Raw genomic sequence first — 22001 nt, 5'->3', positions numbered from 1 at the left:
GGCCGTTCTGGGTGCGTTACGTAGTGCCTGACGCCCACGTCGCCTTCATCCCCACAACACGTCGTCCCAGCCTTCCTGCTTCTCTGCGTGTGTGGCCAAGCATGGATCTGCGTTCCCCACAACGTTACCTCAGCATCAAGCCTTGTCCGTCGTACTCGATACGGAGGCATCTGGATCTCAAAGTAAGGTTGTCCGAGCAGCTCCACCACAAACCATTACCACACCAGCAGTATGTTGATGATGATCCGGATATGAATAGTACAAGGCATAGAAGAGTCTATATGCAACAGTCTCAAGGTATCTCCTTCGTGGTATCTTCGACTCCCATATCCCATATACAAAAACAGGCAAGAAAAAAGCAAACAAAATCCCCCACCAGATATGAACAGGAATACAGGATCATTCCCACGGCTAGGCGAGCGCTTGTCTACCGCCTCGGCCAGCAGCACAGCACCCGCAGCCAGTACTTCCAGTCCTTCTTCTTCTCCTCCTGCTTGTATCCCTCCTCCTGGATGTTATGGTTTCCCACAATCGTCAGGAAGACCTGGTCCAACGTCGTGGGCGTGACGCTGAAGTGCATGATGCCCAGCTCCTCCTTCATCTCCTCGAGCATGACCACCAGCTGCCCCACGGCGCTGTCTTCGACATCCTCGCTCGAACGCGAGATCTGCTGCTGGTCCCTATGCCGCTCTCCGAACATAGCGACAGCCTCGCTTGCCGGCACGGCGAATCGCATCTGCCCGTGATACGTCTTGTCAAATTCGGCACCAGGGAAGCGCGACTCCACCCACTGCCGGACCCGTTCCGTCTCCTCGGGTGACGTGTGAGGCGCGCTCTTGCTGATGAGATGCACGTGCAGCGCGTCGCCGAAGCGGCGGCGTAGGTTTTCCGGCGTGCCCAGTGCCAGCATTCGCTTCGCCAAGATTCCGGCGCGGCCGGCCAGAGCGCCGGCCTCCTCCATGCTGTGGGTCGTCAGGAGGATGGACCGACCAGGAACGGTGGCGGCCAGCGTCTTCCACATGATGCGCTTGGCTGCCGCATCAAGGCCGGACGATGGTTCATCGAGCAGCACCACGGTAGGATTGCCCATGAGGGCGATGCCCAGACTCAGCTTGCGCTTGTTGCCCCCGGAGAGCGCGTGCGCCTGGCGATCTGAAAAGGCGCGCAAACCGACTGCATCGATGACGGCGTTGACATTGACGTCAATCTCGGGGATGCCACGGATGCGGGCGTAGAACTCGAGGTGCTCCCTGATAGTCATCTGGTCCAGCGCATCGTGTTGAGGGCAGACGCCGATGCTGCCTCGGGCGGCCGCAAGGTTGGAAATGACCGACTTGTCCTCGATGAAGATGTCGCCGCCGTTATGGCTGGGCTTGAGATCGCCGCGAATCAACGAGATCAGGGTACTTTTACCTGCGCCGTTCGGGCCCAGGCAGGCAAACACCTCGCCGCGCTTGATGCCGAACGTCACATTGTCCACAGCCGTGTTCTTGCCAAACGACTTGGTAACGTGCGTGACCTTGAGTCCGTCGTCGCCGTTCTGCGTGCTCGTGACACGGGTCAGTTCCTTTGCCACTTCCTCGTCTGTGGCCTCGGCGGCGTTCTGCTCCTTGGCCTTCTTCCGGAACAGGCCTGCGATGCTCGAGCCCGGTGACCCGCTGTCGCCCCAGAGCAGCACGCCGAACAGGACGATCGATTGCAGGATGAGATACAAGATGGGCCCGCCATATTGGAGCATGCCACCCGGATTCGAGGCAACGACATCACCGTCGCAGGCAGTCGAAAAGAGGTTGAGAGCAAGGAGAAGCGACCGCGCTACCGAGCCGATGGGCGCAAATATCGAGACGATGAAATGCACGAGCCGAAGAGTATCGTCGACGCGCTCGATAGGAGCAGCCGTGAAGCTGAAGAAATAGGCGATGATATACACCAGGAATATGCCGGCCTGGAGCATCGCCGTTGTCGCGAAAGCAGCCAGCTGGGTCTTGCTCACAAGCGAGATGACGTATGCCAGCAGAATCGAAGCCAACCCGTACAAGATAAAGATCAGGTAGATGAAGCCAATATGGTACCAAATGTCAGACACCGCAGCCCAGGCGGCAACCATGATGGCTGACGCAACGAGGACAATGGAGAAGTCAAAGGCGATGTACGCCATCCACAGGGGCAGGGGTCGCACACCGTTGGAGTATTCCAGGCCGCGGACATGTCTGTGCCTCTCCAGGCTTGGGTACAAGGCGAAGAAGGCGGGATAGAGGCATAGCGCGAGGGCAATGTAGACAAAGAGCTGCAGCGATTGGGTGTTCTGGTCGGCCCACGAGATCTCGAGAGGGGCGTAGCGAGTGGACACGGTGACATTGCTGAGCAGCATGTCTAGGATGTTCTGACCAAGAAGCGAGTTGATCAGGCCGCCCCTGTTGCCGAGGTAGGCGAGCGTTGGGGCGTTGCTGTCGTCTCCAAGCCACAAGCCCGCAGGCTTGATATCGGCGCGACGTTCATCAATGGCGTCGGTGAACTCCTGGAAGGAATCCACGACGGTCGTGTTGCGCTCGAGGATTTGTCGCAAGACATCCAAAGCCTGATCGCTCCCTCCACCGTTGTTACCACTGCCTCCAGCAGCTCCGAGGAAGGCCGGCCCAAGCACCTGGGCAGCTACGCCTTCATTCCACTTGTCGCCAGGTCCAATGACGAAACCGAAACCAGCGTCGCTCAAGTCCAGGCCCTCGGCCCCTGCACTGAAGTTGTCATCGGGAGGAGCGCAGGAGCTGGGGTCCGCGTCGCGAATGAAGATGGTCACCAGCCCAGCAGCAATGATAGGGATGATAAAGGCGGCCACGTACGGGAGCCAATTCGTCTTGAAAATGGTACAGCGCTTTCGGAAGAGTACCATGGACTGGCGGACGTAGCCGATCCGCCTGCCACTCATCAATGAGAGGCCTGGCTTTTGGTGTCCGCGGGACGGAGGCGTAACAGCACCGGATAACGTCTTTTCGCTATGGTTTGCAGGATCGTCTCCGGCGACGGCTTCGGCCTGGTCTCGCGTCTCTTCTGCAAGCTGCAGGAAGACATCCTCGATGGTGGGACCGGAGAAATTGTATCCTTTGATGTCGCGGGCTTCCAACGTGCGAATGACCTGCGCAGCCAAAGCCGACGAGGGAGCGACGTAGGTGATGAAATCAAAGGAATCCTTCTTCTGGACACCCTCGATCTCAGGCGCATCCGTGATACCTGTATCCTTGGGAACGTGAACGCGGTAGCCGGCACCGAGCGTGTTCTTCAGTTCAACAGACGAACCGCTGGCACGCAGGGTTCCCTTGGAAAGAACAGCAATGTGGTCAGCAAGGAGATCAGCCTCGTCAAGGAAGTGGGTCGTAAGGATGATGGTGCGTCGGCCACGCTCAGCCAAGAGAATGTCCCAGATTTTGCGACGACTGAGGGGATCGAGCCCACTGCTGACCTCGTCGACGCAACAGACGGCGCTTCCTCCTGTCAGCATCATGCCGAGCTGCAGCTTGCGCTTCTGGCCGCCCGAGAGTGTCTTGGAGAATGCTTTCCTCTTGGGACTGAGGTCAATGGCCTGCACGAGGTCGCGTATCTCCTGCTTGGAAGCCGTCTGGCCGGGGGCCTTGAGACGGTTGAAGATCTTGAGGTGCTCCTCGACGGTCAGCTCGTCCCACAGCACGTTCTTCTGGGGCGCAATGCCCAAGCCTCCGGTGCCGTCAATCGTGATGGATCCGCTGGTGAGCCTATTGGTGCCGGCGATCGAGTCGAGCGTCGTCGACTTGCCACTTCCGTTGCTGCCCAGAAGGCAGAGGATCATGCCTCGCGGAGCATCCAGAGTCAACCCGTCGACGGCCTTGACAGTCTCGCGCGGCTTTCCAAAGACGGACATGAGGCGCTGGAAGGCAGATGGTGGATAGTGCTTGCTGAAGCCATCGAGGCGCACGGCCGGGCCATTGTGCGCGCCGTCGGTGGGCTGATCATAGAGAACAGTGCGGCCCTTGGCGCTCGTACCGAACAGACGACCCTCAATGAGGATTCCGAGCAGAGGGTAGACGACAATCTGAATGATGAGGAAAATCCAAAAGACAATGGCTGGCAGCTCAAAGGAACTGTTGGGGGCCACCTCGGTCAGCTTCGTGGCCATGCGCTCTCTCTCCCAGCGAGCCATGGTGATGAGGAAGAAGACGACGTTGCAGGGGGTGAAGAGGAGCGACAGAACGGCGACGACGCCGGTGCCTGGGTCGGTCAGTGCCTGTGCCAGGATACCGAGGAGGACGGTGGCTAGCAGGGCCGTGACGCCACTCAGCTGGGCTTTCTGGAAGAAGGAGGAGACGAGGATGGCGGCGGAGGCCATAGCTAGGCCTGCGAGAACATAATACACGAGGACGACACCGATGCTGGTGTTGGACCAGATGTTGGCGCGCAGAACGATGGAGCCGATGACCCAGCCGGGCAGGTACAGTAGAGAAAAGGCGACGTGGTACGAGATGACGCGGGCGAGCTGGGCGACCCAGCGGCGGCGGATGGGCATCATGGCGTCGATGAGCTGGGTCATGCCGGACTCGCGCTCGGTGGCGATGAAGCCCGTCATGTGATAGATGACAAACATGACAGTGGTGAGGTAGGCGACGGCGAGGAAGTTGATGATGCTGGATTGATAGTCTTCGCGCACCTGCTTCTCGTACTCGTCCTCGGTCAAGCTGGTGAAGGGGAGGCGGTCGATGGTCGCAGGCAGCTCGGCCGGCTGAGGGCCGCTCGAGTCGGAAGCATTGGAGGCCGTCACATTGGCAATGGCGGCATCAACAGCTCTCTGGAGAGGCAGCAGGAACTTGTCGACGTCGTTGTTGTTGCGGTCGACGTGAATGTTGAGGCCATGGATGGCACCATCGAGGAAAATGGTGTAGTTCCACAAGCTTCCGTCCCCAGAGCTTCCACCTTCGGAGGGCGACGAGTAAAATGAGACTGCGCCAAAGCAGTCGGTGACGGCCCTCTGTCCAGGCTCGCAGTCAATGTTGAGAGAGCTGTCATCGGAACGGCGCAAGACTTCGATGCCGTCAGCCGCTTGGGCGCTGGTCGTCAGGGAATCGATCACGCTATCAATGGGCCCATTCTCGTAGCCGCCATTGACGAACACGACACGGTTCCGGTTTCCGGCGCCTTCAAGAGCTTCAGCCAGGGAACGGATGGCATTGGGATCACCGGTGCCGTAGGTGACGGGGGGCCGGAAGAGGTTCTGGGCAACGCCAAACCAAACGGCCAGGAAGATGGGCAGGACGAAGGGGATAGAGACGAAGGTGAAGGGATGGCGCAGCAATATGGTGAAGTTCTTGCGTATGAGCGTGCCAGTCTGCCGCATAAAGGCCATGGCGGCGGCTGGGCGCTGTGAGCAGCGTTCTCGAGGTGCGATGGCTGAAGGTTCGTTCAGGTGTGGTTGGCGAAGGGGTGGAGGTACCTCTCTCTGGTAGAGGGAGAGAGTACACTACCTATGTGTCCGCCTGCGATGGAATAGGCATCGACAGTGGTGACGACAGCTGCGAAGGCGTACGGAAGGAGCAAAAGGAGTGACGGCAAGTTCAAAAGCCAGGAGGAAATTAGGTGTAGATGTACGCTATATAGAAATTCAAGTCAAGACTCGTTCAACCGAATGTTTGGTACGACTGGCGGCCATGATGGGAGGAGGAATGTCTTTTTCTGTTTTTGTGTTGACTGCCTTGGGCGGGCAGACATTGAACCGTGTGGCCGTGTACCTCCCAGGTCTTGGCAGATTGAATCACCACCGTCTGCCCCAAGGCTCTGGGCATGGATGTGCAACTCAGGTACCTCCTCAGAGCGTTGGCTCGCCCCACTTTGGCAGGCAACTGAGGCCGTTCCCACTGCACTGCACTGCCTCTAAGCTCGCGACGACCATTGTAAGGTACCTACCTAGGTACGGTCATGTACCTCCCCAAGCTACCTACCTAGGTAGTGCTAGGTACCCAGCTTGCTAGTAGGAGCGGCCAGGTCCAAACGTGCCGTGAACGGATAGTGGAGATGGTTCCCGCTGTGCTAGCCTGATCAGACTCCCTTGTAATTAGGTTACAGCCAGTAGCTGCCCCCATTCCCCCAAGGATCTTTCTAGTTGCCTGAGCTGCGCAAGTCGGCCACTCACTCAAGTAGAACGTACGTTGACGGCACAGCGCACAGAGTCGGCGTAGCGCACATAGTCGTCCCCGATACGCGTACTTTCAGCAACCTAGTTCAATCCTCTGGCTCAGGGGCGCGGCGCAGCATGCCACCCCCGAGACACTCACTTGTCAGCCTGGGTCATTTCTTTACGACGAATACGCGCATCTACCCGTCGCGTTGCGCAGATGTTTACGACTTGACGGTACCGACATGACATGACATGAGCGGGCGCAAGGCAGCCGTTTCAGGCCCTGACTGGATTCAATATCTTGCCTCTTTCCGAGCGAACGAATTTGAGGCCACGACACCTCCCTCTTTGGATGCATTCCGTCTCTGGACGTATTTCGTCTTGGGACGTATTTCGTATCGATCAGGCGAAATCGCGTCCAAGACACCATGCGGACTGCCAAGAAGGCCGACCTTAGACTCCCATTCGTCTGGATGGCGCCCTTTTCTTCATGCCTAGATGCTAAAATCCCCCTTGACTGTCGATTACGTCATGACTTGCGGGACACCATCTCGTTTGCGCCTGCCTTCAACTTCCAGGTAGGTACAGTGAGGTGTAGGCAGGGCCGAGGCGCCGAAAGGTGGGGATCCTGTACATATACGTGCAACCGCTTGCTCGAATCTCACACTTACGTGTCGTGTCGAACGATGCGTCCTCGGTACTTCGATGCTATCAGCAGTGCACTCATAGCCATGATCGATCCCCAGTCGCGACTTGCATAGATCTGATTCATGGTCGTGTTTGCAACGCAGTTCTTCTTGCTACGATACACGGACTGCGCCTCAGTCAACCATGAAGCCACCGCCCAGGTCATCACCCTCGGTCATGAAGCCACCACCACCAAAGTCCTCGTCCGCCATGGTGATCTCCTCGGTCGTTTCACTGGCTGCCTCTTCGTCTGCATCCACCTCATCAAGCGGCTCGAGATCCTCCTCATCTAACACTTCATCCTCGCGCTCAGCCTCCGTCGCAGCATCCGAACCGTGGCCCTCTTCATCCCCATCAGCCACCAACCCTCGCCCTGCCTCGTCTGCCGCCCTCTCCTCGGCGCTGACACCGGCATACACCCGTTCGTGGATACGTAGGACCATGAGGAACCGCTTCCACATTCGCAGCGCTGCCGTGGCTCTGCGGTCCTGCTGCTGCTGTGCTTCGACATCGCTGAGCCCGGCTTTGACCGCCCGCATGGCCTCTTCGTATTCCTCGGCCACCACGACGCCATTGAGCACCGCTGTGCCCTGTCGCCCCTTGAACAAGAACCCAGTGAGTGCCGGCGCGTAGTCGATGCCCAGGATGAACGCCGCCCGCGCAGACGAAGGCTCGTCCTCGCTGTCGTCGGCGATCCAGACGCCCCCCTTGGGCACCATGCTGGGCACGTAGAGGTCGATGTTGCCAAACTTGTTCTTCGGCACCCGCCCCCGCACCACCGGCGGCGGCCTGTACTCCTCCGTCTGCTCCTCCGTGAACACCGGCGTCCCCTCGGCGTCGCGCACGTCGCCCCCGTAACCGTCATCCACGTACTCCCCGGGCTTGGTGTTGATCCGCCTTGTCAGAAACTTGACGGGCATCTCCATCGCTTTGACGTCTCGCCCCATGCGATACCACTTGTCGCGGCTGCGGGCGATCCGCACGTCCCGTCGCCGGTAGATCGTCTCCAGCGGCGCCCTGCTGCCGGCGCTCACTGTCCCCGCCGGCTGCGCGTCGGCTTTGAGCACCTCGTGGCGCCGCAGGTGTCGTTCCAGCGCGTAGATGGGGTGGTCTTTGAAATCGGCCACGTTGCGCGGCATGGGTTCTCGTGACGCCGTCGCCTCGAGCTCGCTGGCTTCGATGTGATCGACATCCGTCGGTCGCCGTCGCGCAAACACCTTGAGCGCCTTGGCCCACCACTGCGCGCCGTCTGCTTCGGCAGTCTCTATCCGCAGTTTGCGTGTCTTTGCCGCGTATCCCTTCGCATAGCGCCTCGTGACGTCTTTGGCTGTGCCGTCAGACTCAAACGCCAGCACATAGGTCAAGTTATTATCTCGGTCCGATGCTGGTGGCTCGAGTTTCGCGGGCTTCCACAGTGTATCTGTCACAAGGGGATCGACAGGTTGCCACCTTTGATGCGCCACGTCGAGAACCTCGACCCAGTACACCGGATACGGAGACTCACGGAGCGGTTTGTGAATCTTGACGGGCCGCGACGTGCTAGGCGCTGCCGTCATGGTCGGCACGCGGTATGCCGTCGCGTTGGGATGGCCGAGCCGCCTCCTGGCCGAGGGTATGGCCGGTGAAGGCGCCACTTCTTGTTTGGCTTTGGCGAGGCGCTGCATTTCCTCGGCCTTGGCTTTCGAAGTCGTCATTTTGACTGTCTGGGGCTTCGGCAAGGTTGGACCGCCGGCTGTGAAGCTCAGCGGTTGAAAGGAGGCCACTAGACGAGCTTGCACACCTGCTGACCGTAGCAACGCACATAGCAGCTGTGCACCCGTGTCGCGTGATCCTTCGAGCGTTCGGGCCGCAGTCTGAAAATCATCTCTCCCGATACACGAGTCCATGTCGTCTGGGGGTTCATACTATGAATCGGTCAGGAACGGCTCTGAACATAATGTTGAGATGTACGATGGGAAAGCTGTCGTCACCTTTTCTAGATGCTCAGGTGCTTCAGCCCAAAGGCAACGACGGAGACCACGTTCGGTCACCTGGTACTTGGCCTTGAAGGTGCGGCCGATCTGCTCGAGACCATCCTTCAGGGACTCAGTTTGGCCAAACTGAGATAGGTTCGGTCTCGGCTTCAGCAGCGAGGCGACCTTTTTTGACAGCAACGGACGCAGGCTGTTCTGCACCTCGCTGTCGTTGCACCACCGGTTTCTCCGCGCCGTGTGAATCAATAAGCATAACAAATGTGACTTGTGGGCGTGAATCCGGAGGTCTCTCTCCGCCTTGGTCATTGGTTTCCGTCTCATTGGTGCCTTTGGCGCAACTGCTCGATGCGCTGTCAGGTTCAGCTCGAGGTCGGCTCGGGGTGCGGCAACGATGGGGCTGGTCTGCATGGGTACGATGGGCACATCTTCGAAGATCATCTCATCGTCCTCGTCCTCCTCGTCAGTGTCCAGGTACATCGTCTGGAGGTTTGGCGCCGGGATGGGGACATCTTCAAACTCGAGCTCATCGTCGCTGTCGTCGCCCTCCGAAACCTGCTCCGTCTCGGGAGGCTTTGGCGCCGCAGCTGGTGTCGCCGGCCTCTCGCCTGGCCGTCTACGCTTCCTTGGTGACTCCTCCGCATGAGGCTGCGTAGACGGGCCGGCGCCAGCCTCGGCCAGCAAATCTTGGTATACATCTGGGAGGTCGCTTTGGGACGTCTTCGACCTCGAGGGCGCCTTGCGCTTGCGGCCGGCCATCCTTCGGCGGCGATGACTGCGCGACGCCTTGGATGTAGAGACTGAGGGATCTGTCTTACACGCGTTGGTACTCACTCCAATCTCACGTTGACTTGGTGGATGCCTGGGAGGATGTCGAGGTGGAGGGCATTGCTGATTCAGCACGACGTCATTACTGATGCCGAACCAGAAACGCGTTCTCACGTGACGCACACATGTCGATGAACAAGTGGGGTGTGCTATGGCCTGCAACCTGGGGCTTTGAGGTAACGATTTCGTGCTTGCTGATGCAATTCCATGTCACGGTACATGCCTTTTTCAATAGGCAGATCGACAGCGAACAACAGCTGCTTCAAAGCGGAGCAGGACGGACTCAGCATTGGCCAGACAGCCGAATGACATGGTATGTATTTATCAGTATTCCTCGCTGTGATCCCCCTCGACCCCTAGAGACCCCCGAGGAAGCTACCGAGGTAATCAAACTTGCCCAGCGGCACACCCTTCGCGCGAAGAATAGAGTAGGCCGTAACGAGGTGGAAGAAGAAGTTAGGCAAGCTGTGGTACAGAAGAGCATCCTGCACCGTCAACGTCTTCTTCTGCCCACCGGCAGCCCTGTCAACGTTTAGCTTTGAACTCGAACTTCCCAGGGACGTCAATTGACTTACAGCTCAACTGGCTCTGTGGCACGGCCATTGGCTACCGACGCGTCCACCGACTGCACCAGCTCCAATGTGCTCTGGATGCGCTTGTGCAGCTCGGCGAAAGTCTTCTCGTTGTCTTCGGGAGGGTCCAGCTCCTTGCCCGTCAAACGTGCGAAGGCAGTTCGAACGATTTTGGAAATGTTCTGGACTTGGAAAACTAGGGGTTTCTGGTCCTCGATCAGACGGGCTTCGACGAATACCTCGTCCACATTGAGGTTGTTCTCATTGGCGTATTCTTCCGTCTTGGTGAGAATGTGATCAAACGTCTTTAATCCCTTGGTAATAGAAGGGACCACCGCGTCATACAGGGGGAGTGAAGCCATTTTGGTGGTGGATCTCGCGTGATGTAAGCGTCTCGTGAGGCTGGTGGTGAAGGGTTGGGTGTTCTGGGACGGAGAATGTGTATCTTGGGTTGAAATGAAGAAGACAATGAACTGAAAGTGACGAATCAATGAGAAGATGTCAAGTAGTGACAGGTAGTTATATATCCCATTTACTCAGACCGCGACTCCTGAACGATTGCAAATTGCCCGCCTGTTTCGGCGTGATGTCGGATTTAATGACGTGCTAGGTGAGCTGCATATCGCAACTTTGAGGGGCTCGATACTGTATGACGCGACACCGGCCAAAGCACAACAAATAATGAACAACTGGCGCATCGGGCATTGAAATTATTAAATAGATGATAAGAATTTGTCATCGACTCAGTGTTGAAAGCCAGCCAAGTCAAGGGGGATCCTCTCTCCGAGCCAAATGGCCCGCTCCGTGTGGTTCCTCAGCTCAACGGCTGCCTGGTTCCCCTCCTCGTCAGTGTTGGGATGCACAAGTGCTGACAAGGGACCTCTGTAGATAGCAAGCCACGGGATGAATGCGCCAAATTGAGCCGGCGTGAACAGGTTGACCTCGAACATAGCAACAGGGTGAGGACCAATAGGCTTGTCCCAGAAGCGGTACACTCGAAGCTCGGGGACTAGACAGGAACTTTTGTTAGTGCAGCCTTATGCGAAGCGAAGCGAGTCCGAGGAACAAACTAACACTCTCTCCTGATGCGCTCCCACAGGTCCTTTGCATACTTCACCTGCGCGGGGTTGTTCTGGAAATGGTAAATGTGAATATCGCTGTCCCCAGTCAGTCGAGTTCAAGTATCTGGCGAATTGACTGGGTGAGAATTACAAGCCACCTCTCCTCCCATTATCCAAAGGTGCAGTGAATTTCTCGTAGCTGTCGCTGAGGCCCTCTCGTGGAGGGTTCACAAAGCTTTTTCCATCTTCGCCCAAGTCTGTTGGGAGAGGCGCGGCGTCCTCAAAGCCGCTGAGCGGCGAAGGGTACTTTTGTAGTGACCCGGCCATTATTTGGTTGTCAAGATAATCTGGTGCCGACGATATGGTGCCGACAGTCGGAGTCAGTTGCACAGCAAAATGGCAGTCTCAATAGAATATCGTTATCAGATGAACGAATGGAGGGGGGCTCGTAGGGAGCCTTGGGCCGATTAAGGAGGGTTAAGTAAGGTATCCAAGACGGTGGCTCTCGGGCCGGCCTAGGCGATTTGTGAGCACCTTACATCTCTTTAATAAGCATGCTTACAATTACATTTCGCGCGTGACAGGCGTACTCCCATTTGCATCGCTAACAGACATGATCGGTCATCAATAACGATAGAGAGATCGTGTGACTTTTCAGCCGTCATATGCTTCTGCAGCCCGCTAAACATGACGCTCAGAAACCAAATGTCTATTCCATCCCCATCGGCTCGGACGCGCAGACACGAGCCATAGCATCTTGATTGTTTCACGAGACGCCTAAACCCAAAAGCCGTTATTCCGTAGTTATAAACCTCGTCCCTTCGCCCGCCGTTTCATCTCTTGATTCCCATGCATTGGCCTCGGCAGCGTCCTGAGCCTCCAACCCCAAGACGACACACGATAACAGACTCGACCTCCTAAACGCCATCCTCATGCGGGGTATCCGATGGTGCCCTCGTTTGAAGGGGGGCTGTTTGTGGTCCCTTTCAAAGCTCAGACTCCACACCATTGGCCTCCACGTTCATGGGACTTCCAGTTTGTGTCTGGCGTTGGGGACGGGCCGCCGCGGGGTCGCGTCTGCGTGACGCCGAGCCTGTCTTCTCCATGCGTTCATCGCCGTCATCCGAATCCGGGTGCTTTTCGGCGTAGTGCTTCGCCTCGTCAAGCTCGGACATGTCGCCCGGACGGCTACGAAGCCACTGCATCCTTGGACCTGAACGTGCAAGCTCAGATACGCGGAAACCGTAGATCTTGGGTTCGTAGATGTTTCCGGCACCAAGGCCCGGGCCGATATTTTTGGAGTACATGCCATTGATGGTGTGAAGGCCGTCATCAGCAACACGAGCACCGCCGGTCGCAGGCGGGAGCATCTCGACGGTGTGCTTGGTCAGATCGTATTCTGGGAAGGTGAGGAGGAAAAGAGCACCAAAGGTGCGGCCGAAGAAAGCTCCATCGACAGTCTGGAAGCGGCTGTTGGGAGGAACGTAGACGTCTAGGCATGATGGGCAGAACAGCTTGACCGTGTCCTCTCCAGGGATATCGGACAGGCCAACGGGTAGCGTTCTCGCCTGACCGCAGTTGGTGCGAGGGCAGTATCCAAAGTGACCGAGCTCGTACTTCTCGCTCATCTGCTGTATGCCGGCGCGAGAGCAGATAAAACGCTGGTGAATCAGACCATAGAGCATCTCGGAGGAAGACTCGATCACGCTCAAGTCGCTCGCCATGCGGCTGTGTTGCCTGCGCTCGTGCCGGGCGGCCAAACGCTCCTGGTCTGCCGAGTCGTTATCATCCTCCTCTTCCTCCTCTTCGTCTTCGTCTTCATCATCTTCCGGCTCCACATCGAGGATCATCTGTAGAGGGATGAAAAGTCAGTCGGTCAGCGTGTCTCACGCGATTGTAGGCCGGTAGGCCACAGAAGTGTCAAGGGAGGGAGGGTTCTGGAGGAAATACCTCGAGAGCTTCCTTGTACATCGCAACTTGGGTCTGCAGGCCAGTCAAGTTGAAGTCATCTTCGATGAACTCTTCAGAGACCTCGGCAAAATATTCGTGTCCCAAGAGAGAGCAGAAGGACGATATCCACGACTCGGGAGTCCCCGAAGAGGTAGACATTGCGTCGAGGTACTCCAGTTTCGTGGAAAGGCGCGGTTGTCCTAAGGGTGTGGTGCGGACGAGGCGATCGCGGCGTGATGTGTGCGCGGCGATCTGCAAGTCAAATGCGGGCCAAACCGAATGGTCGGGTTGGGGCTATAGCCCGGGATAGATCTGGAAGGGTGAGGGTATCGCGGGGTAACGGCAGAGGTGGGCAGTGCTCAGGCGCGGCGCATGTTCATCGGATAGGAGCAGTGACTCGCATAGCCTGACAGTCGACGGGTACTGATGGAATCAACCGAGCGAGGGATTCCGCAACTGCTGAAAGGCGGCAAATGGCGGGGTTCGATGTGGGTGGGTAGACTGGCGTTGGGTTGTGCTGAGATGCGAACTTTTGGTGAAGCGCAGTTGGTGGGTAACCCGGGCTGTGGAAGGACAATCTCAGGCTGGCCGAGAGTGGGCTACGCTGTGCCTGTGCCTGGGCCTGCCTGGTCCTGCCTGGTCAAGTCTGTGTGCGTCGCAAGGGGCGGACATGGTCCGTGCAACAAACCCGACAACACCAGGCAGGCGGGTCACATGATGGCCATTGAATACCTAATCAACTGGTCAAGATGTTCGACTTGAAGTGAAGCATCTAGTAGATCGCCCTTGGGTCATCACATATTCGCCCTCATTATGAGAACTCTTACGAATACATGTCGTCGGAAGTTGGTGAGGCATCCGATGCCTCGGGCGTGTCGTCGCGCTGCAATGACCACACTACAGGTGCGCGCAGTCGATTTGGCTCCCGCCCCTTACGACCGAGTCGACATCGCCCAGTTTCGAGAGGAAGCTTTCGGGCCAGCCCGTCCTTTGTTTTTCAAGGCAGACGACAGACCCCTCAGTCAAACTTTTATCCCTGCAGCCTCCAAATGGTTTGAAGCCGGGCACGGCACATCGGGTGCTTCTTTCAGCCCCTACATGGAACAATTTGCCCACCATCTTTTCCCTTACGAGCTCATCAGTCCACAGCTCTCGGAAAAGGACGGCGTAATAGTCGACAGCGTGAAACAATTTCTCAATTGGCTTACCGCGAGCTCCAATCCCATGGATGCCGTGCTGGCGGGCATAGTTCACTCCGCTCTCCCTCCATCAACCGACTCTGACGCTCAATTCTGCTCCATCGAGGCGCCATTCTTGCTTCTCCTGAAGGCCGTTGAGTACAACAAGCTCCAGGACGCGAGCATCAAGAAGCTTTACATTGCACAATCACAATTAGTCGAACTTCCCCCGCCATTACGCGAAGACTTACCAGCGCCAAGGATTGTCAAGGAGACGGGCAAAGGCGACATCTACAACTCAAGTATCTGGATGGGCGTGGAACCAACTTACACGCCACTCCACCGCGATCCTAACCCCAACCTCTTCTGTCAGCTACACAGCAGCAAAACAGTTCGACTCATGCCCCCGAAATCTGGCGAGGCACTTTACCGACAGATACAGACTAAGCTCGGCCGAGCAGGCAACAGTCGAATTCGTGACTCTGGCATGATGGAAGGCCCTGAAAGCGTCATGATGAATGCTGCCGTGTGGGGGGAGGGGGGTGCTGAGGACGTTGTTGAGGCTCAGCTCGAACCAGGCGACGCCCTCTTCATCCCCCTGGGCTGGTGGCACAGTATTAAGAGCATACACCGCGACGGCCGGCTCAATGCCTCTGTCAATTGGTGGTTTCGCTGAATTAGGAAGGCCTGACAAGTAGTTCTGATCGAGCAAGCACAAAATCTGATGAGTACACAGGGGCACTATCTAAACACCAACAAGATGGCTGCTCAATGCCATCGTCAAAGACTCAGAACTGGATTCCTGACCTGATCAAAATCTGCTTCGATGAATTATGTATCATCCGACGGAGAATACCGCGAGATAACAGCTCCCATATGTCGCATCATAGCTGATGGTGGAGCCAAAAGAGGGCCGAAGGCAGTGATTCCGTCCTGTGAGTCACCCTCCCCACAAATATTGCGCACAAGGACAATGGCATCATATTGACATCTGGAGAACCTTTTCAACATCGCTCAGAAAAAGCAACTTGGCGCAGCGGAAGCGCGCCGGGCTCATAACCCGGAGGTCGGACGATCGAAACGTCCAGTTGCTAGATTTATCTTTTGCTCTCACTCACTCTCTCGAGTGCTGCGTGAAGTCATATTTTTCTGTCAGTGCACACGAAGAGGTCTGGTTTTGGTCACTGCCCGGTGAAAGGCAGCTTTGGACAGGCTTACGATTTCTGTTTCGACGGTCACCTTCTGCTTCCGTGCTGGACCTGGCAGTGATCATCTCATGGAAATAGGGAGAGAATCATCTCGCGAACTCGGTCACAACCCGTGCAACGCTGTGGAATCCCCCGCACATCGACCATGAAAGTGTCAGGCTTGCTGTTTGTTTCTTGATTTTCGGTGTCTACAGCTGATTCTCCATGACCCTCACGGGTAGGCCGCCGTTCATCGGCAGAGTCAGACTGCTCTTGCTGACTCTTTCTTCATGGCCAGTAGGCTCAAAGGTAAACGTCGATCCCATTACGGCGATAACATGGACGGCCGTGACCTCAGCCATCCTCTTTCCTAAGCATGTCCTAGGCCCACCGTTGAAGACGGGGAATTCAGCTGCGCTCCGGTTCGCTACCTTGCCGTCCTCTAGCCACCGCTCCGGCCGGAAGTCGTCTGCATCTGCACCCCACGTCGTATAGGAACGATTCATTGCCCACGGGCACCATACAACGACTGACCCCTTTGGGAGAAAGGTGCCATCGGGAAGCGTCGTGTGTTCGATAGCTTGCTTAATCTCAAACGGAATCGGCGGGTACAGGCGGAGGGCCTCGTTGAACACGGCGTGGGTATATGGCAAGTCTGCTATATCCCGGTCACCATCAAACGGTCTCCCCACTTCCTGTCGTACTTTGGCTAGCACATGCGGATGTCTCATTAGCAGGTAAAAGGTCCAAGTCAGTGCTTGGGCAGTCGTGTCGCGGCCAGCTGAAAGGTAGTTGAGCGCGGCGTCTGCTACCATTTTCTTGTCGCCAATGGCGTCAAGAAACGACTGGATCAGGCTGCCCTCGATATGCTGAGATTTGTCGACGATACCGGTTCCACTACCTCCTGTGGATGACGTAGCTGCAGATTCTCTGTCACGAACGGCCTTGTCCACCATTTTGGCGCCAGAAGACTTGACGATCTGGAGGTTCTTTCTCAAGGTGCCACCGAGGAATATCTCCGTAATGAACCACAACGGGTTTTGAAACCTCTCGGCCGTTGCGCCGGAGGCGTGGTCGAAGGCTTTGCTGAATTCGTCATCGGCGTGCATTTCCATCTAAAAGCATGAGCTGTTAGCCTTGGTACATTCGATGGAATGGTTTCTTGACTTGCGTTGTATGCCATGTCGCCCATCAATCGGGTGGTGATCTCATGCAAGACAGCTTGCAAGTCAACGACAGCCCCCCCGCACTGCGACTTGAGGTGTGCCACACTCTGCGCAAGATACCGCGGCAAGGCGATCTGCGTCAATATTTTGAGATTTGCTGTGCTCAGAAAGCTGAGCCCAGCCTTTCTTTGCACTTTCCAAAGATCGCCATCGGCATTGATGATGCCGTTTCCTGTCGATGTGCGTCAGCTGTTTGTCAACATGTAAGGGAACAATACTGTGCAGGCCCAGGACACGTACCGAAGAGGTCCCAAGACCTTTCCTTTACAAAAGAGCCCTTGGCAAAGATGCCTTCATGCTTGAAAACATATTCAAGGTTTTTAGGATCACTGATGATGACACCAGGAGGGAGGCTAGGCACAGCAATCTGGAGTGTCTCGTAGCCATGAAGACGCTCACATGTGACGAAGTATCGGAAAAGTTTCTGGCGGGCTTGGATGAAGATTAAGCCATTTCCGACAACAGGCCAGGTGTTGGGGGCGTTTCTGAAAGGTGTGAGCTGTGTTGTTCATCGAATGCAAGTACTCGTCGCAGCTTATCAAGTTACCGTACCTTAGAGCTGACCCGTGGCGCTTCAGTCTCACTCGCCCCAACACTGCCCAGAGCAACAGGGAAAGCACCACAGCTCCAAGCACCAGTGGATTGCTCAAGAGCACCATGATCTCACGGCAGCAGTGGTATCCTGCCAAAGAAGAGGACTTGTCCACAGAGGAAGACAAACTGATGTCGAACCGTGGCCGGGAGGCCATGCAGCCGAGACTCCGCCCCAGCGTTACAGCACCCTAGAAGTGTCTCCACAAAACACCATGGCAGGTCAACGTCATTACCATGTCGACGACAACAGCGCCCGTTTGCATGACACCCAACAAGTGAGGCTCTCAACAATCCTTCTCACCACATCCTTCCCTCTCCTCGTTTGCCAATTGAACCGAGTGCCGGCACTCAGATACCATTGAGAAAAGTTCACGCGACAGCCACTCTCCAATTGATGTGCTCACTCACACCATCCGCCCTCAACCTCGCCTCAACTTCACACCGCACACGAAGCACTCAGGTGTGACAGCTGCCCGCCATGGCCCCCCTCATCCCGCGCTTCCACTTGTTCGAAATCGACGACCAGCCCTGGTTCCCCTCGTTCCTCCGCGCCCGCGTCCAAGACGCCCTCCTGGCCACCTGGGTCAACCGCACGCCAGGCCTGCAACCGGCCTCGCCAGCGCGCCTCGCCGCCGACATTCTCGAGCGCGAGATCGGCCAGGCCTCGCTCCCCTCCCACACCTTTATCGACTTTTGTGCCGGCTCCGGCGGTCCCACGCCGACGATTGAGCGCATCCTCAACCGCCGCCTCGCCGCCGCCTCGCTCCCCGCCGCCACCTTTGTCCTCACAGACCTGCACCCGAACCCGGCCTCCTGGTCCCGCGCCGCCGCCGCCTCGCGCAACCTCGTCTACGAACCGAACCCAATCGACGCCTCGGCGGCCCCGCCCTCCCTGCTCGCGCAGCACCGCGGCACCACCGTCTCCTCTTCATCCTCGTCAGCGACAAACAAGCACAAGAAGAAGGAAATCTTCCGCCTCTTCAACCTCGCCTTCCACCACTTCCCCGACCCCCTCGCGCGCCGCATCCTCCACGACACGCTCTCGACCTCCTCCGGCTTCGCCATCTTCGAGCTCCAGGCCCGCGAGCCCGCCTCCCTCCTCGCCTGCTGCCTCCTCGGCCTCGGCGTCCTGCTCGGCGCCCCCTACCACGCCTGGCGCCTGCGCTCCTGGGCCGTCCTCTTCTTCTGCTGGGTCGTCCCCGTGCTGCCCTTTGTGCTCGTCTTTGACGGCCTCGTCAGCTCCGTCCGGACGCGGACCCCCGACGAGGTCGAGGCCCTGATGCGCACGTGCGGCGCCGACTGCGGGGCCTGGGAGGTCAGGAGCGGGAGCGAGATGCATCTCTGGCCTGTGGGCTACCTGCACTGGATTGTGGCCACGAAGAAGGACGCGCCGGGTAGGGAATAATCTTGTCTTGTTGTCTATTTAGAAGTCATGGAATTTACACGTAGCTCAGCGTGGCTCAACGTAGCGAAACGTAGCTCAGCGTATCAAAACGTAGCTAGAAAGAAGAAAGCAAGCATATCACTTTCCAAGCAAGACATTGTGTTTTTAACTTTTTTTATTTTCATAATCCTATTGCCCCATAGCCTCATCAATTTTAAATGGCATATCGCCTTCGCAGCCGCGTGTGGCTTCCAGTGGTGCAGCGCAAGCCAGACCGCGTCTATCGGCCACGGCGGCACGTACCGCACTAGTGCGTCTCAGATGATCCTAATCCCTAAAGTATAGAAAAGAGTAAAAGAAAAACCGTGATATCTGGTGGTGAACAGAAGATTAAACAGGAGAGAAAAAAGATGCGCTGATGAACATGCTAATCACACCACCCTCAAATGACGGGACCGGCCTTGATGACATCCTCGGTCGCCTCGCTCTCGTACTTCTTGAAGTTCTCCACGAACAGGCCGCCGAGCTTCTTGACCTCGGTGCTGAAGCTGTCGGCGCCGGCGGTCCAGGCGTTGCTGGGGTTGAGCAGCTCCGAGGGGACGTTGGGGCACGTCTTGGGGACCTGCAGGTTGAAGACCTCGTAGTTCTCGTACTCGACGTTGGCGAGCTCGCCAGAGTGGATGGCGTCGAGAATGGCACGAGTGTACTTGAGAGGGCAACGCTTGCCGCCCTGGGTGGCACCGGCACCGACCCAGCCGGTGTTGAGGAGCCAGGCGTTGGCCTTGTGGGTCTCGATTTTGTCGGCAAGCATCTTGGCGTAGCGCATGGGGTGCAGCGCAAGGAAGGGCTGGGCGAAGCACGAGGAGAAGGTGGCCTGGGGCTCGGTGACGCCGTCCTCGGTACCGGCCATCTTGGAGGTGTAGCCAGAGATGAAGTGGAACATGGTCTGCGAACGGTCGAGCTTGGAGATGGGAGGCAGGACACCGCGGGCGTCGCACGTCAGGAGGATAATGTTGGTGGGGTGCGAGTCGGAGATGCAGGGGATCTTGGCGTTGCTGATGTACTCGATGGGGTAGGCGCAACGCGTGTTCTCGGTCAGGGTGGAGTCGTCGTAGTCGACAGCACGGGTCTCGGGGTCGAACACGACGTTCTCGAGGACGGAGCCGAAGCGGATGGCGCCGAAGATATCGGGTTCCTTCTCGGCGGACAGGCCGATCGTCTTGGCGTAGCAGCCGCCCTCAATGTTGAAGACGCCACGGTCGCTCCAGCAGTGCTCGTCGTCACCGATCAGGGCACGCTGAGGGTCGGCAGACAGGGTGGTCTTGCCGGTGCCGGACAGACCGAAGAAGAGGGTGACATCGCCGTTCTTGCCCTCGTTGGCCGAAGAGTGCAGGGTCAGGACGTTGTGCTTGACGGGCATCTCGTAGAAGAGGACGGTGAAGACACCCTTCTTCATCTCACCGGCGTACTCAGTACCGAGGATGACCATCTCCTTCTCGGCGAAGTTGATGGCAACCGAAGTGGCCGAGGTCATACCCTCGGTGTACCTGTTGGCAGGGAAAGAGCCGGCGTTGTAGATGGTGTAGTCGGGGTGGAAGTTGGCAAGCTCCTCACGCGAGGGGCGGATGAGCATGTTCCTCATGAAGAGGGCATGGTAGGCACGGGCACAGATGACACGGACGCGGATGCGGTACTTCTCATCCCAGCCGGCGAAGCCATCGACGACGTAGATGCGATTCCTCGTGTTCAGGTAGTCGACAGCACGTTCGCGGTTGATCTTCCAGACCTATAGTGAAATGACCAGTCAGTTTGATGAGTTCAGGAATCGGGAGGACGGGTACAGTCGGGACAGGCGAGATGCGGGGGGGGGGGGGGAGCGGGCATTTGCGGGGCAAGATGCATTGGCAGTGCGCAGCCGCGGGCCCCCACTGAGTTCCTGGGCGTTCGCTTCGGCTGCATGTGCGGGGACGGAGCGAGCGCCAAGAACCCAAGGAGTAACCCATCGGGATCCGCGTCTTTGGGGAAAACAAATCATGGAGGAGATCAATGGAAATGACGACACGCAGTCGCATCCCCAAGACTTTGGGACCCCGCGGCCACCCGCAATCGTCATCTAGAACTTCCAGATCTTGATCGCGGAGCCAGCGGACGAACGGAGGTGACGGAGTGATTTGATGAGGGAAGTGTCATGGTGCCGTGATGATCATGGACCATGACGTTGAGCCACCAAAATGCTGCCTGCGAATTCGCGTGTGCGTAATGCCCAGCGTCAGTCCCCTGCAACCAAGGCCTGGGTCGCTTTCCCGACCCTTCCTCGCTTTTTTGCTCCGCAGACCTTCCATTCAGGAATTCCCGATGGCGGGGCAGAGGCATCGGAACCTGCCAAGCTTACTTTCCCTTTCCCCGGACTCAGGGCTTCAAGGGCCCGGGTCTCCGGGACATTTTGGGTTTGGGGGGGGGGGGGGGGGGTCTAGAGGGGCTGAGGAAAATCGGGCTAAACCAAAGACTGCCCATGACTCGAAGTCACGGCGTCTTTTTGTCGTCCCTTGTCTTTTCTTACCTCGGGCGTCATAGGCTTGTTGACGGGTCCCCACCTGAACATTTCGTGTTAGCCAACATGACCGAAGTATGATTTATGATTGTTTGGTGCCCCAACGGGCTAAGATGAACGTACCAAATATCGTCTTTGGAGGAAGGCTCCTCAACGATACGCTTGTCGAGTGGTGAGCGGCCGGTCTTCTTGCCGGAGTAGGCAGTCAAAGCACCGCTGGATGTGATGGCGGAACCAGTCTCGTACACGAGGGCATCTTCGTAGAGAGCAGGAACAGAGGCATTGGGAACAATGGCGACGCGGTCATAGTCGATGTGGGCAGTCTCGTGAAGCTCCTCCTCGAGTTCAGTGTGCTCCTGGTGGGGAGCAACACCGCCGGGGTGAAGGGGAGTCTTGTTGACGTTTGAGTAAACCACTTGATGTCTGGTTAGCTATGAAGCCGGCGGGGGAGGGCTAAGGACAGGAGTAGACAGAAAGAGAGAGGGAGGAGAGAGTGAGACTCACTTTTGCGAAGATCTGACTGGAGAGAGGCTTGGGCTTGGGATTTGGGGCCTTTGTTGGTTGGGTCAGGATAGGGAGAAGCTGTTCTGGCAACGGGGTCCTGCATGTTTATGTAGACGGGCGAGCTGGAGCTGGAGCAGCTGGAGGTAGTGGGCGTCGATAGGATTTCGGGAAAA

General features: G+C 57.3%; 9 protein-coding genes and 1 non-coding gene across 10 annotated transcripts; 3 read left to right on the top strand and 7 right to left on the bottom strand.

Moving 5' to 3' along the window:
• Window positions 1-427: 427 nt before the first annotated feature.
• VDAG_07454 (retinal-specific ATP-binding cassette transporter) lies at window positions 428-5601 on the bottom strand (the record flags this gene model as incomplete). The annotated part of the gene is made up of 1 exon (XM_009656359.1): window positions 428-5601. The coding sequence occupies exon 1, from the start codon at window positions 5366-5368 to the stop codon at window positions 428-430; it is 4941 nt and encodes a 1646-aa protein (XP_009654654.1). The 5' UTR covers window positions 5369-5601.
• A 1356-nt stretch (window positions 5602-6957) lies between these two features.
• Window positions 6958-9552, bottom strand: VDAG_07453 (DNA repair protein rhp41; the record flags this gene model as incomplete). Its single annotated transcript, XM_009656358.1, has 2 exons — window positions 6958-8727; window positions 8794-9552. 2 exons carry the CDS (start codon window positions 9550-9552, stop codon window positions 6958-6960), a joined length of 2529 nt encoding a protein of 842 aa, XP_009654653.1.
• Window positions 9553-9977: 425 nt separating this feature from the next.
• VDAG_07452 (uncharacterized protein) lies at window positions 9978-10555 on the bottom strand (the record flags this gene model as incomplete). Its single annotated transcript, XM_009656357.1, has 2 exons — window positions 9978-10143; window positions 10197-10555. 2 exons carry the CDS (start codon window positions 10553-10555, stop codon window positions 9978-9980), a joined length of 525 nt encoding a protein of 174 aa, XP_009654652.1.
• A 192-nt stretch (window positions 10556-10747) lies between these two features.
• VDAG_07451 (uncharacterized protein) lies at window positions 10748-11581 on the bottom strand (the record flags this gene model as incomplete). Its single annotated transcript, XM_009656356.1, has 3 exons — window positions 10748-11202; window positions 11268-11350; window positions 11406-11581. 3 exons carry the CDS (start codon window positions 11579-11581, stop codon window positions 10937-10939), a joined length of 525 nt encoding a protein of 174 aa, XP_009654651.1. The 3' UTR covers window positions 10748-10936.
• A 659-nt stretch (window positions 11582-12240) lies between these two features.
• On the bottom strand, window positions 12241-13363 carry VDAG_07450 (casein kinase II subunit beta-1; the record flags this gene model as incomplete). The annotated part of the gene is made up of 2 exons (XM_009656355.1): window positions 12241-13104; window positions 13205-13363. The coding sequence occupies 2 exons, from the start codon at window positions 13361-13363 to the stop codon at window positions 12241-12243; spliced, it is 1023 nt and encodes a 340-aa protein (XP_009654650.1).
• A 729-nt stretch (window positions 13364-14092) lies between these two features.
• On the top strand, window positions 14093-15058 carry VDAG_07449 (uncharacterized protein; the record flags this gene model as incomplete). The annotated part of the gene is made up of 1 exon (XM_009656354.1): window positions 14093-15058. One exon carries the CDS (start codon window positions 14093-14095, stop codon window positions 15056-15058), a length of 966 nt encoding a protein of 321 aa, XP_009654649.1.
• Window positions 15059-15404: 346 nt separating this feature from the next.
• On the top strand, window positions 15405-15476 carry VDAG_20210. Its single transcript has one exon. It is a non-coding gene; the product is annotated as a tRNA-Met (tRNA).
• Window positions 15477-15752: 276 nt separating this feature from the next.
• VDAG_07448 (cytochrome P450 94A2) lies at window positions 15753-17454 on the bottom strand. Its single transcript, XM_009656353.1, has 3 exons — window positions 17036-17454; window positions 16741-16967; window positions 15753-16684 (listed from the first exon to the last, which is right to left on the bottom strand). The coding sequence occupies exons 2-3, from the start codon at window positions 16759-16761 to the stop codon at window positions 15779-15781; spliced, it is 927 nt and encodes a 308-aa protein (XP_009654648.1). The 5' UTR covers window positions 16762-16967; window positions 17036-17454; the 3' UTR covers window positions 15753-15778.
• Window positions 17455-17867: 413 nt separating this feature from the next.
• VDAG_07447 (uncharacterized protein) lies at window positions 17868-18794 on the top strand (the record flags this gene model as incomplete). The annotated part of the gene is made up of 1 exon (XM_009656352.1): window positions 17868-18794. One exon carries the CDS (start codon window positions 17868-17870, stop codon window positions 18792-18794), a length of 927 nt encoding a protein of 308 aa, XP_009654647.1.
• A 421-nt stretch (window positions 18795-19215) lies between these two features.
• VDAG_07446 (phosphoenolpyruvate carboxykinase) lies at window positions 19216-21931 on the bottom strand (the record flags this gene model as incomplete). Its single annotated transcript, XM_009656351.1, has 4 exons — window positions 19216-20559; window positions 21334-21367; window positions 21448-21739; window positions 21829-21931. The coding sequence occupies 4 exons, from the start codon at window positions 21929-21931 to the stop codon at window positions 19216-19218; spliced, it is 1773 nt and encodes a 590-aa protein (XP_009654646.1).
• Between the last annotated feature and the right edge of the window lie 70 nt (window positions 21932-22001).

This window comes from Verticillium dahliae, genomic scaffold (assembly GCF_000150675.1).
Source record: "Verticillium dahliae VdLs.17 supercont1.16 genomic scaffold, whole genome shotgun sequence".
Lineage (NCBI taxonomy): Eukaryota > Fungi > Ascomycota > Sordariomycetes > Glomerellales > Plectosphaerellaceae > Verticillium > Verticillium dahliae.
The sequence above is the reverse complement of the archived record's forward strand: the minus strand, read 5'-3'. Positions and strand labels throughout refer to the sequence as shown.